This window comes from Bactrocera tryoni, chromosome 2 (assembly GCF_016617805.1).
Source record: "Bactrocera tryoni isolate S06 chromosome 2, CSIRO_BtryS06_freeze2, whole genome shotgun sequence".
NCBI lineage: Eukaryota > Metazoa > Arthropoda > Insecta > Diptera > Tephritidae > Bactrocera > Bactrocera tryoni.
The window spans coordinates 6,734,198-6,747,255 of NC_052500.1; the positions used below are offsets into that span (position 1 = coordinate 6,734,198).

The window sequence follows — 13,058 nt, forward strand, 5'->3', positions numbered from 1 at the left end:
ACTTACACCTTATAGATTTCAAAAAGATCTCCAATTAGGGGAATATGGTAGGAAAATGTCCAACGGCAATATAAAAATGCGCTGGCCAATAAAAGGCATATAGCTGAATGCATTCAAAAATACATAGATATAGGAAAACTGTTAAAATTTTACGAAATTACGAGGTCAAAAGACTTACATACATGGAATCCATAGCCATAAGTAAGCTATGAGTTACTAAGTATAATATCCGCTTTTTATGATTAATAATAAGAACCCCAATTAAATTTAATTAAAATTCTTAAAACTTTTCGAACGAAATTCATACAAGTGAACGTACTCTTTATGATTTCTCTGAACTTTTCTCATACATACATATGTATTTGTATACCGTTTATACAGTATGTATGTGGCTCACCAATCAACCTATCATATGTCAATATCGTATGCTCAAACTATTTTCACCACAACGCTTGATTGAATAACTTGATGAATCTCCAATGTCCATTAATTTAATCAGAAAATTTTCGAACCATAATCGAATCGATTGGCACACAAATTCTTCTGATTCAATTTACGCGAACCCGCTATAGCCAAAAAAAAAACATAAAAAACACGAAAAGCGAAAAGCACAACAATAAGAAGATGGCACGAAAAAGTATTAAAACAAAAAAATTCTGAAAAAAGTAAGTACGAAAAACGCCCATCAAATGTCAAGAGAGCCAATGGACCGAAGGTCATTAGAACACAGGAAAAACCGATGCAAAAACAAAAAATGTTTTGCTGCTAAAAGTTTAACCCTCCGCAACGAGACAAGAAAAGTTGTAAGTGGCCTTTATTGTTGTTGCTGTTATTGGTAATACGATATTTTGAATACTTTGGCGAACGCAAAGGCTAATAGAATAATTCGTTAATGCATTTGAAGGACATGCAGCGAGTTCGACTGAGGGAGAGTGCAGGAAAACGGTGCACGAGCGACCGGTAGAGGGTAGGATATACATACATATATACATACACATATTGCTATATATACATACATACACACATATGTATGTTTTGGTTAAAGTTGAGTTGGGTGTTGCGGAAGAGTGAGCGGCGCATAGATCAGCATACACATACCAACATAGGTTAGCCTCTAGCTTTGCTTTTGCATTCTAGATGCTTATCAGCCGCTTTGCTTTTGCGCCGTAAATTGCTGCGGAATTAGTTTAGTGCTACACATCACTCTTATCAGCGGCTTTTTATCTTATCTGTGATGTTTCTCTGTATGCATTTCGTATTCTCTTCCGTTTTTGCACTACGGCTGTAGCTATTGTTGTTGTTGTAAACATATGAGCACATTTTTTGTGTATTTATTATACTGCAAGTTGCACTTTTACAGTTATTCACTAATTTTATTATGTTTTAATTAGGGCTTGTGAGTGCTAAGGGGAATGAAGGGGCTGCAAAAGGGCGTGCAGGGACGAAATTTTCGAAATATTCTCACAAGTACATGTAAATAGATATGTAAATAAGTTTATGCAAAGCAAATGCAATATGTTGTGAGCAGATATGTGTTTATTAACAACCTAATTGCTTATAAATATAAATATTGTATATATTTTTAATTTCATATGTATATGTATATATAGATGTATGTACATATATCGTCACTTAAAGTACAAAATAACGTATCATCGAAGAAAGCGAAATTGTGTTTTTTATTGCTTACGATTTACTAAATCATATTAGATATATGCAGTATAAAATTTTCAGCTGCCGCTGTCAGATATAACCAATATATAACCATTATATAACCGACTTATAACCACTTTATAACCATTATATAACCAATATATAACCATTTTATACCCAAAACTCAAATTTTGTTCCAATATAAGTGGTTTCTATTATATCGCTTTTCTTTCGCCTGTGAACTTAAGAAAAATGATATTATGTTATTTTGGATTTTAGGTGACGTTATGTAGTTATGTTTATGGGTCATAGATATTTTGAAAAATATATTTACATTTATAAAAATGTATACATACATATAAGTATATAAAATACATTAACTACTTACATGGATGCGTTGCTGCGAACGGATACTCCAGTGTTGGCAAGCGTGATGGATGCGGTCCACATGGATGCAGCGACGGCGGACACTGATAGCAGAACATGCCTCTTCCCGCGGCAGCAGGACCAAGCTGAAAGGAGATGACGTAGACACGTTTTTTATAAATAAAGATATTTATTTTGAGTATTTGTAGGAATATAAATATTTGTAGCCACAGTTAAGCGCAAAAGTAAAGATATTATTCTTAACAAAAACAAAAAAAACAAAAATTATTCTAAATAATAAAAAATAAAAATTTTGAAATTTTTAAGGGGAAATATATACATTTTGTAAATATGTTTTCTTTCTTATATACCAATTATTGAATAAACCATCTGAAGCGTTTTAAATTAAATCTGCTTAAATTCTTTCAAGAAGTAATCGCCACAGAACCACCACCTGCTCTGGACTCGGCTAAATATAAACACAAAGGACATTAACTCCAATGTAAACAAAGGGGTCACTGATCTTAGCCAAAAATGTTAACAATGGGACCATTGACCCCATAAAATGTAAACAAATGGTTCAGTGACCCCAAACATAAGCAAAGGTGGGTGGGTGTCTTGATTAAAGGTAAACAAAGGTTGTGGACACTGCCAAATGTAAACAAAAAGTTCATTGACCTCAAATATAAACAAAAGAGGCATTGACCTCATAAAATGTAAACAAAAGGGACAGCGACCTCAAATGCAAAAAAAGGTTGCTATCTCGGCTTAATATAACAAAGGTTGCAGAATCAGCTACATTTAAGGAAAAGGGTCAATTGAAGACCTTAAACGAGAATCGTCACGCGCACTGAAGGCTACTCCGGAAATCTAACAACTGTTTCGAGGATTGGGAAAAACGTTGGCACCAGTTTATTACGACCAAGGGAGATTACTTTGAGGGAAACAACATAGATTTTGAAGACGAAATTAAGCATTTTAAAATTATGAACATAGACATACTATTTTTTGCATAACATACATACATATGTATGTTTTTTTCTCTTCTCCACTAAATAAATATCATGTAACCCATTCGATGTATAAAGTACGCAAAAATATTACAGATCAGTTTGAAATCAGAAACATACAAACGTATTATATTTCGTAGATACGTAAATGTAAATATAGACCGTGACACAAGTATATGCACATATGTATATATATGCAAATTAGAATATGTAGAACATTTTGCTAGAACATATGATCTAATAAAGATTATCAGCGGCACACAATCAATATAACAAACATATGCCCGCTTTTTCTCTCACCACACTTCATACACACATACATACATGCATATAGTAAGTAGACATGTATGAAGAATTAAATTTACCGCACATACAATGAACATAAATTAAAAATTTCAATCACGCATTCGTTTGAACGAATAATTTGAATTCAATTCAATTGAAGTAAATTATCAAACGTTCGAATATGAGTAATAACAACCACATCTCTACACGATACTCATATTCATACACACATATGTACATGCATATAAGCGAGAAGGAGCGCGTCCGCTCATTGAAAGTCGTTGGCGCCGTCGCATTGCCGCTGCGCTAACATTGTCAATTGCACCTTTAATTCGATTCAATTAGAGACAATTACCATTATTCGTTCAATGCGAATGCAACTCTGCGTTTGTTTGCTACAGCATTGCATTTATTATCCATTGCAATCCAATGCCATGCAATTCAATATTCAATCGATGCGTCGCAATTTGATTTCTCTTTTTTCAGCGTTTTTTTTCTTAATGGCATTCCATTGAAATCAATTCAATTCGATTTGTTATTGTAAATGCGGAGCCTGAAATCTTAAAGATATATGCCTACATGAGAGTGTGAATGGGTGTTAGTATGTAAATTCGATATGGGTGTGCCAGTTATGCAATGTATGTATGTAGTGTTGTAGTCCACGCTATGCGAGAGCTTTGTTTGTGAATTTATGGAGCACTGAGATCATCAAGTGTATCGGTACTGAATGTCCTTGCACTGTCTGAGTCATTATTTAGGGTATTTATAGCTCATAGCACAGACTCACCGATTGAATTGTCCTCAAACAAATCAACTTGAGTTGCGTTTTTCGATAGCATTTCCTTATTATGATGAGAAGAAGCACAAGAACAAGCTAAGTTGAAGAAAAGAAATGACATGAATTTCAGCTGCAATTTGCAGATGCTGACGGAGTATTATGCGACAAGTCTGTGCTTAACAGGAAATATGGACCTCCCTTTGTATTAGCTATTTTACAAGTTTTTTGCGAACCAGAAAAAGCGGTGTTCTCTGTAGATATCAGATCCGTCAAAACAAGAATAAAAATTTAGCTTAAAATTGATATTGAAGGAGCCTCGAATGATGGTATAGTATATATCTGGGTCAATAAATTTTATAGTAAGAATATTTATATCTCAAACTACCGGAACCGTGTCCTGTTAGATTTTGGTGGTATCACAAGAAAGTGAGCTCCATATGGAAACTTTCAACATGATATGTGGTATATAGGTACCACAAATTCTTTGAGATAATGACCTTAAGAATGCCAAAAATCAAAACCACGAACTACTAGCCTTTCATGAAGAAAATATCAAGTCAATTGAAAAGTCCCCGGCCTGAAGCATATTTGATTCTACCATCTAGATATTTTTCCTTAACCTTCAAAAGGCGCATGAAAACATACATTTCACAGCTGTTGGATCATTAGTTTGCGAATTATATCATTTTAAGTGAAGCAACTTTTATTATTGTGAATGGATAAAAACGAGTTTCGCGTGTTGATAAAATATTTCTTTTTGAAGAAAAAAAAAACAGTTGGAACAAAATCTTCTCTTGACGACAAGCTACCGAACAATGTGACAGGAAAATTAACCATCAAGGATTGGTAATATAATCCGGTTTAGAATTGGTGAAATAAGCAGCGAAGAAGTAGAAGGCAGTGGACACCCTAAAGAGGTTGTTACCAAAGAAAGCATCAAAAAAGTCCAAAAAATAATGTTGAATGACCGTAAAGGGAAGCAGTTCGAGATAATAGTAGGTACTCTAAAGATATCAACTGGACATGTAAATCATACCATTGACGCATATTTTTGTATGAGAAAGCTCTGTGAAAAGTGGATGCCGTGCGAACTCACTTTTGACCAAAAACAACGATAAGTAGTTGATTCGGAACAGTGTTTGCAGATGTTCGAGCTTAGTAAATCTGAGTCTTTGGATCGATATGTGACTATGGTTAAAGCATGGCTCCATTATTTTACTCTGAAGTCCAATTGACGGTCAACCGAGTGGATAGCACACGATTTACTCGCTCAAAAGCATAGAAAAACGGAAGAGTCGGCTGGCAAGGTTATGGCGTCTGTCTGTTGGGATGCGCATCGAATAATTTTTATTGACTGCCTTGAAAAGATGACTTTTACATAGCGTTGGAACATTTGAAGAACTAAATCGCTTAAAAACGGTCGCTTCTGAAGAAAACAAAGGGTTGTTTCATAAGTCAATGCACTGTGTCACAAGTCAGCGAAAACGATGGCAAGAATCCATGAATTGGAGTACGACGTGCTTCCGCATCTACCGCATTTTCCAAATCGAGCCCCCAGCGACTATTTTCTGTTCTCAGATCTCAAAAGAATTCATGCTAAGGAGAAATTTTCATCGAGTGAAGATGTGAACAGCGAAATTGAGCCCTATTTTGAAGTAAAGGACAAATCGAAATGCAAAAATTGTCTGTTTTACCTTGTAGGTCGGGGACTTTTCAATTGATCTGTTGTAGACTAATGTTCAACTCTTGAAACCATTTACGAGGTCAGAAACCAAACGGCAGAGTACAAAAACTTCCAAGAATTTTGTGTGTTCTCAAAAGAATGAGAGATTTGGGCTACGAAAGCCTGACGACAAAGACAAAGATCTGGAATAAATTGAGTGGATTATGGTTATGTAGACTTAAAACAGTTTAATATTCTAATAGGTTTCAGTTATAAAATAATTGCAGAAAGATATTTTCGGGTTATTTTTGAACAAAAGGCACGTTGTAACCTGTTTTTGATATTATATTGCCAGACTGAGTAGATAGCTATAGCTATTTCTGGACCAGAAAAAATATTTTTTGTAAGGGGTTACATGGATTTCCTCGGCTAAAAAGTAGCCTCTCAACATTTTCTCATATAAAAAATTAAATATTTTATGAGAATTTTGATTGTTACAAACATACACTAATAAGAAAGAAGTTCTTCAATAACTCCTTACAGTACCATATAAAGTGACAAAAAAGAAGTGTTTTAATTAAAACCTTAACTTAGAACTTGGACGAAGAAAAAACTGACAATTGGATTTTTTGCAGACATATTTCCAAAAAAAAAATGGAAATTTCAGTAAAAATTTTCGCGTCATTTTTCTTTTTTCGAAATATTGCAAAGACCTGTGCAAAATTTCATGAAGATCGGTTGAGTAGTAGTAGAAATCTTGCCAACCGACTTCAAAAATACAGTTTCGAGAAAAACGCGTTAAAAGATGGCGCACTTAGCACCCAGCTAGCTTCGAGTACACAAATTCCCAAGGCTGTATCTTCGAAACTATTACTTAGATCAACTTATAAATTTAGGACAATATTCTGGAGATGTTGTAGCATTTAATAAGACAATAAAAAGATCTATTTTCTTGAAACCCGTAAACCCAAATTGCATATTCCTTCAGAAATGCTTTCTGCCACTACAACAACAACAGTTTTGCGAAACGCTTCAAAAAGGAGATGCACTCAGGCTGCTTGAACTTTGTCTATAAATCTATGAAATTTAAATATTTTTTTATCAATTTGCCATAATCCATTCATATTTAAGATAATTTTAATTTTTAATTTTGAAAATTTTAATTATAAACTAACTTAATGAATTAAATTTGCATTTCTTTATTTCCATCTGTCATACAATTAATTGAAATTTCACCAAACCGACAGCAGTGCTGTGTGAAATTAAAAAAAAGTACATAACCACAAATTTATGACAACCAAAAATATGCGACTTTTTATTGCAAACACACACACACACAACAAAAGCAGCAACAATGCACAACGGCATGCGAGTGCCGCTAACTGCGAGTATCGGATTACAAATGCGGCACGCGGACCACGGCGACCAACTAATTTGAACACGCAAAATTGCATATTTAATGGCGCAACAGCAAGCACCTGCGACCAAGTGCGCACAAACACACGCACACATATACATTTTTAGTATTTATGGTAGCGGTGTGTGGAGAGGGGGTAGGTGGATGAGCTATTAAAATAGGCGCTGCCGCCACAATGGCGTATTGGGTGCAATAAATTCTCATTTAGCCAAACGTGCCAACAACAACAACAATCACAATAATAACAACAACAAAAACATAAACAACAACAACATTAAAACCAACAAAAACAGTGAACGGCTTCATACAAGTCATCAGCCAATAATCGCAGCACAATTTGTAGAGGCGTTTTGTTATTGTTATGTTTGTTGTTGTTGTTGTTTTCACTCCCAAACGCTGCGTGTGGTCCAGCGCGCCAATAAACCGTTGAACTAACTTTGTGTGTGTGTATTATCTGAAATTTTTAACGGTACATTGGCGCTGCTAACTGTGGTTGCGTGAAGTGCCGTTATATGTGATTTTATATAAATGTGTGTGCGTGTGTGTGTGTCAGCCATTAGAATTGCTCGCATTTGTAATTCTGCATAATTGTGTCTGTACGCATTCGAAGCGAAGTGTCCGCAAAATTTCATTTAGCAAATGGAAATTTTCCCATTTCGACAAAATGGAGCTAAAGCTGGGCCCCAGCTGCCGAGGCCATGCCTCATACATATAAAATATGCGGCATTAACGCATAAAGGAGTGAACGGCCACAGCTGTGACCCCAAATGGCTGACAGTTGCGGTTGACTACAACTCATTCGCTGAAACGGCCGGCCCAGCAGACTAACGGTGAAAAGCGGCACCAACACACATACACATTCATGTGCTATAAGTGTATGCATAAATAGTTTAACAAGCGCTGGTAGTTAGTTAATGCAATATTTAGTGGCACAATTACATAAGCAGGTGTGCCTCAGCACAAACACACACATACACATATGTATATACACAGTTACACATACATGCATTTAAAATAATTTTTACACAAATGCCTTGCAATTTACACGGAAAATTCAGTGAAAACACCTCTGCGTCCAAGCGCTGCTGCCCTTTCGCTCTCACTCTCCCTCTCTACGCCTCTCTTTTCCTCTTACACAAGGCATTTCCCTCCGCTGCTGTTAGCGCTTTCACTCACCTAGCATCCGCCTGACCACAGCTGTTACTTATAACGGTATACAGTTAGTAAATTAAAATTTCATTGCCTAATTTAGGGCGGATATTAATGGGGATTTAGTATAAGAGCAATTAGCAATGGGATTTCGCACGGTATTTGGCCACAGCGAAATTCACAAATTTCACAGAGTTAAATAGAAAATTGTGCGCACTTTATATTCTAATGATAAATCATATTTCAAATAAAAACAACAAAAGTGCACCAGCTATTTCCAATTTGAGCGCGTCTAAAATACATGTGTATGTGTGTGTGATGCAATGTACATATGTGCAGGTGCTTAATGGTTTGCTAATTAAAAGTTTATTAATTCATTAAGCAGCAGCGGAATTCGCTGCAATTGCCAGCAAATGCAATCACTTGCATTATTATACACACACACATGTACATACACCCATATACGCTTTTGTGTTGGTGTGTGTGTAATATTTGAGTAGATGCAATTATTGAAATTATCAAAATTCAGCTAATTCAGCGTTCAAAATGAATCGATTCATTAGAGTATTGCATTAGTGTTTAATGGCGAATAGCTAAAGGTGAATACAGTTGCGGCCGAGAAAATAAGAAAACATTTCAATGATTTAAAAATATACTATATTTGGGTGAAACCCATTAATTTTGTGAAAATGAATAAATAAATGAATAGTCTAACGTAAAGTTATATAAATGTAAATACAGCTACGGGCAGAGAAATGAGAACACATTTTAATGTTTTTCAAAAGCAATAAATTTAATTAAAAACCGCTAAATTTGCAAAAATTAGTAAAATAATGTTTCCAAAAGTTATATATTTGTATATGCAGTTACGGGCAGAGAAATGGGAACACATTTACTTTTTTTTTCAAAAGCAATAAATTTAATTAAAAACCGCTAAATTTGCGAAAATTATTAAAATAGCCCAACGAAAAGTGATATAAATATAAATACAGTTGCGGGCAAGTAAATGAGAACACATTTTAATGTTTTTCAAAAGCAATAAATTTAATTAAAAGTCATTAAATTTACGAAAATTAATAAAATAATGTTTCAAAAAGTTATATAAACATAAATACAGTGACGGGCATAGAAATGGGATTACATTTTAATGTCTTCAAAAACCATATATTTAATTGAAAATCGTTAAATTTGTAAAAAATAACAAAATAATTCAAAAAGTTATATAAATATTAATACAGTTGTGGGCAGGGATATGAGTACAGGGTTTAAAATCCTTGAAAAAAAATATAGTTTGAACTTTTAAATTGGTAAGAATTAACAAAATACTGTAACAAATAAATGTATGAAATACAGTTGCGTGCGAAAAAAAAAGTACAAGTTAAAATGCTTTTACAAATAATTGCAAGTGGATTGAAGTGGAAATCTTACTTAACTTGTAGTAAATAGTTAATTTTGGCAAACGCGGGGTAATGTTTGAAAATTCTACGAAAAGATGCGGCGACTAACACAAGGTTTCAAGACTGGAGCATTCTCTTGTAGAGCTCTCAGAGGGGATCTAGAGTCTGATGTCCAGAGTATACTAAAATTATGCAGGCATTGCTATATTGTATACTCCAGCCCACTGAATGGTAGTGAAAGCATAACATCAGGAGATGATGAACTCGCTTCCTCCACAATCTGCGTCAACTGCCGTGGGATAAGCGTAATGTGTGAACGATTAAAGCCACCGTCAACAAACTGATTTGACCTTACCATTGCGGCTTTAGACCTGGCAAATCAATAACTGACCAGATATTTAGCATGCGCCAACTCTTGGAAAAGACCCGTGAAAAGAGCGTTCGACAAACACCACCTCTTCGTCGGTTTTAAAGCTGATTTTCACAACAAGAAAAGGATCTGTCGCTATGTCTGAACTTTTTATCCCGCCAATGCTTATACGGCTGTATATGCTGACGTTGAGCTACATTAAAAGCTCTGTCAGGATCGGGAAAAACCTCTCCGATCCATTTGATACCAAGTGAGATTTCAGGCAAGGAGACTCCCTAACGTGTGCCTTCTTCAATCTATAAGAAAGCGAAGCAAATGGGTCTCGTAGTTAACGAGGACAAGTCGTGACAACTCCTGTCGGCTTTACGTATCTACGAGAGAAAGGTTATGGCTATCATGTCATATCAAGGTCATGTCGTCCGAAAGGTTGAAAAACTTCAGCTCTGATAGTATTCGAAGCAGTAGCCGCTGGGGGAAGCAGAGAAAGGGGAGGACCTCAATTCCGTTGGAAAGACCAGGTGCGGCTATAGCCGCGTAAGTGGTGTTTTCGCCAATAAAAAAGGAGAAGAAGTAACTCGGAGTAAAATTTCAGAGACTTTCATAAGTCTCCATAAAATTGGGATCAAAGAGTATCTTCAAAATTTAGAAATTTGGTCAAAATCACAGAAGAGTGAGATTATGCAGCATCCCAGAGTGAGTTCAAGCGTTCGATACAAGTTTCCTCTTCAACTTAATATTTTTTTAAGGTTTTTAAATTCACCAAACTTTTCGTTTGTGCAGCAGAAAATCGCAACGCAGCAACAACAACAACTATACACAACGGTTAACACGAAAAGTAGTCAAAAACACAGCGCGACATGCTGTTGTGTTGTCACACAGCGACGCGGCAACACCTCGACGATTTCACCAACAAATCGCGGCTTTTTGCCAAAAATGCAATTTCAATCACTAAACGAGCTGGCAACAAGCGCACAACAAATCGTTTTTCGCACACGTCACCGGCTGATTACAAATGTTGCAAAACCTCACCGTTAGGCAACGTGGCAAGTGGCAAATGGCATATGTAGTCGAGTGCGAGTGTGGCAAACATGCGCTGATTGAATTTGCATGCCAATGATGCGCTGATGATGATGAATTGCGGCGCGTTCGCGTCCGCCACGCTAAATGGCAACACCGTTGCATGAATACTGAGGGCTGAGGACAGTGTGTGCCGATAACAACTGCAATGCGCGTCAAAATGTGGATTAGTAATAGCATATTTCGGCAATTGCAGCACCGTTGGCCACAATGTGCCGCGCTTTGCACGTGCAACACTTGCACCGAACACTGCATGGACCACAACGGAGCTTGTTTCATTAGAACGTTCGTTTGGTTGCAGCGTCGCTGTGGAGCCGCTCATTCAGCGGTAGCGGCAATTTTAACAAATGCAATTTACTTAATTTTCGCAATTTCGCAATGGGGAAATTGCATTAGACGACTGCGCGACGCTTATTGCCCGCCATTAAATGCAGCACACGCTAACCGAATGCCACGTACGGTCGTATATATAACGGTAACTATGTATGCAAAACTACACATTTTCACCACCTCTCACCACCACTTCTCGCTGCAAAGAGTTGCAAGAGATTTGGAACTGCGATTGCGGGGCGACTACCGTAAGTCTACACCCACACACATGCACTTACGGTCGGCAATCCGCTGTAAAATCATAATCCGCCGTCCGCCACACGGCCGCGTATTGTTTCGTGTTGTTGTAGTTAGTTGTACATTTTGCATTGTTGTTAGTGTCGCTTAATTGAATTTCGCGTGTGCGCATTGTCTTGCTGCCGCACTGTATGAGAGCCTAAATAACGGTACATATATATCAAAATGCCGGTAATGAAACAATCATCAGCCTTATCATCATCATCATCGCCAGCATCATTGTCATCATCGCATATGCATGCGCTCACACTGCGCACACCCACCGCAGCGAAATCTCGCATTATCACTTGCCGCCATCGCCATTAGCGTCATCCTCTTTATCAATGAAGTAATCCTCGCAGACGCTAAAGTGCAGCAAAACTTAGCCGGCGCACAATTGGATAATTGCATTGTTGTTGTTGTTGTCGTTGTCATTGCAATTGCCGTTGCATGAGCGTGGCGGACCAACAACAGGCCGCATGAAAGGTGTGTGCAAACACAAACATTATCCTAAGGTTTAAAAGCCTTGTAAGCGCTTGAAAGGTCTATTCGCGCGGATTCCAGGGATTTAGTGGTTGTGATTTTTTTTGGTGTGAAAACATATATTTTTGTTGATAATTATGAAAGATTGTCTGTGAGAGAGTTGGAATGTGGGAAAATATACTTACAAATCGTTATATAAGAAAGTCTCTACAAAATAGACTGAGCTCACTAGTTGACGGCGCGAAAGTAAATACACAGTATTCATAAAAACTGAAAGAAGGGCTAAACGTTGCGAACATGTTTAAAAGAAAGCTTTAAAAACCTCATTTTACCTCTCAAAAGACTTTTTAATAAAAACCGAAAAGAGACAGTTTGGAAAACTTCATCGAAGAAAGCATAAATTCAAATGAAACCAGCGCCATGCAGGTTCGTACAAAATGTATCACAATCTTTATTTTACTGCTTATATGTTCATGAATATCTATTTATTCCGCTTCAAAGAAATCACCCCCAAATATATTACATTTCTGCCAGTGTTTTTTCCAATTCTCAAAGCACTTAAAAAAATGATTTTTTGTCATCTTTTTTAACTCGTCTTTCGATACATTTTTTATCTCTTCAATCGTAATGCAGCGTCGTTCTTTCACGAAGCTTTTCAGTTTTGGGAACATAAAAAGTCACACGGGGCTGGATAATACGGTGGCGGCAGCACCATTAATTCTACAAATTTTCAGATATAATCTTCTCCTTTAGTTTATAGCTAGATAGGATTATACATAGATTAATTATTAATGCCCTATTTTC

General features: G+C 36.4%; 1 protein-coding gene across 2 annotated transcripts in view; it reads right to left on the reverse strand.

Moving 5' to 3' along the window:
* Positions 1 to 13,058, reverse strand: part of LOC120769791 (homeotic protein ocelliless) — a 150,577-nt gene that overhangs the window by 103,583 nt on the left and 33,936 nt on the right. For both annotated transcript variants that reach the window (XR_005704887.1, XM_040096976.1), the window contains exon 2: positions 2,042 to 2,165. Coding sequence is in view for 1 of the 2 variants with exons in the window: in XM_040096976.1 (XP_039952910.1) it covers positions 2,042 to 2,138 (97 nt within the window). In the remaining variant the exon portion in view is untranslated. The remainder of the gene's footprint in view (positions 1 to 2,041; positions 2,166 to 13,058) is intronic.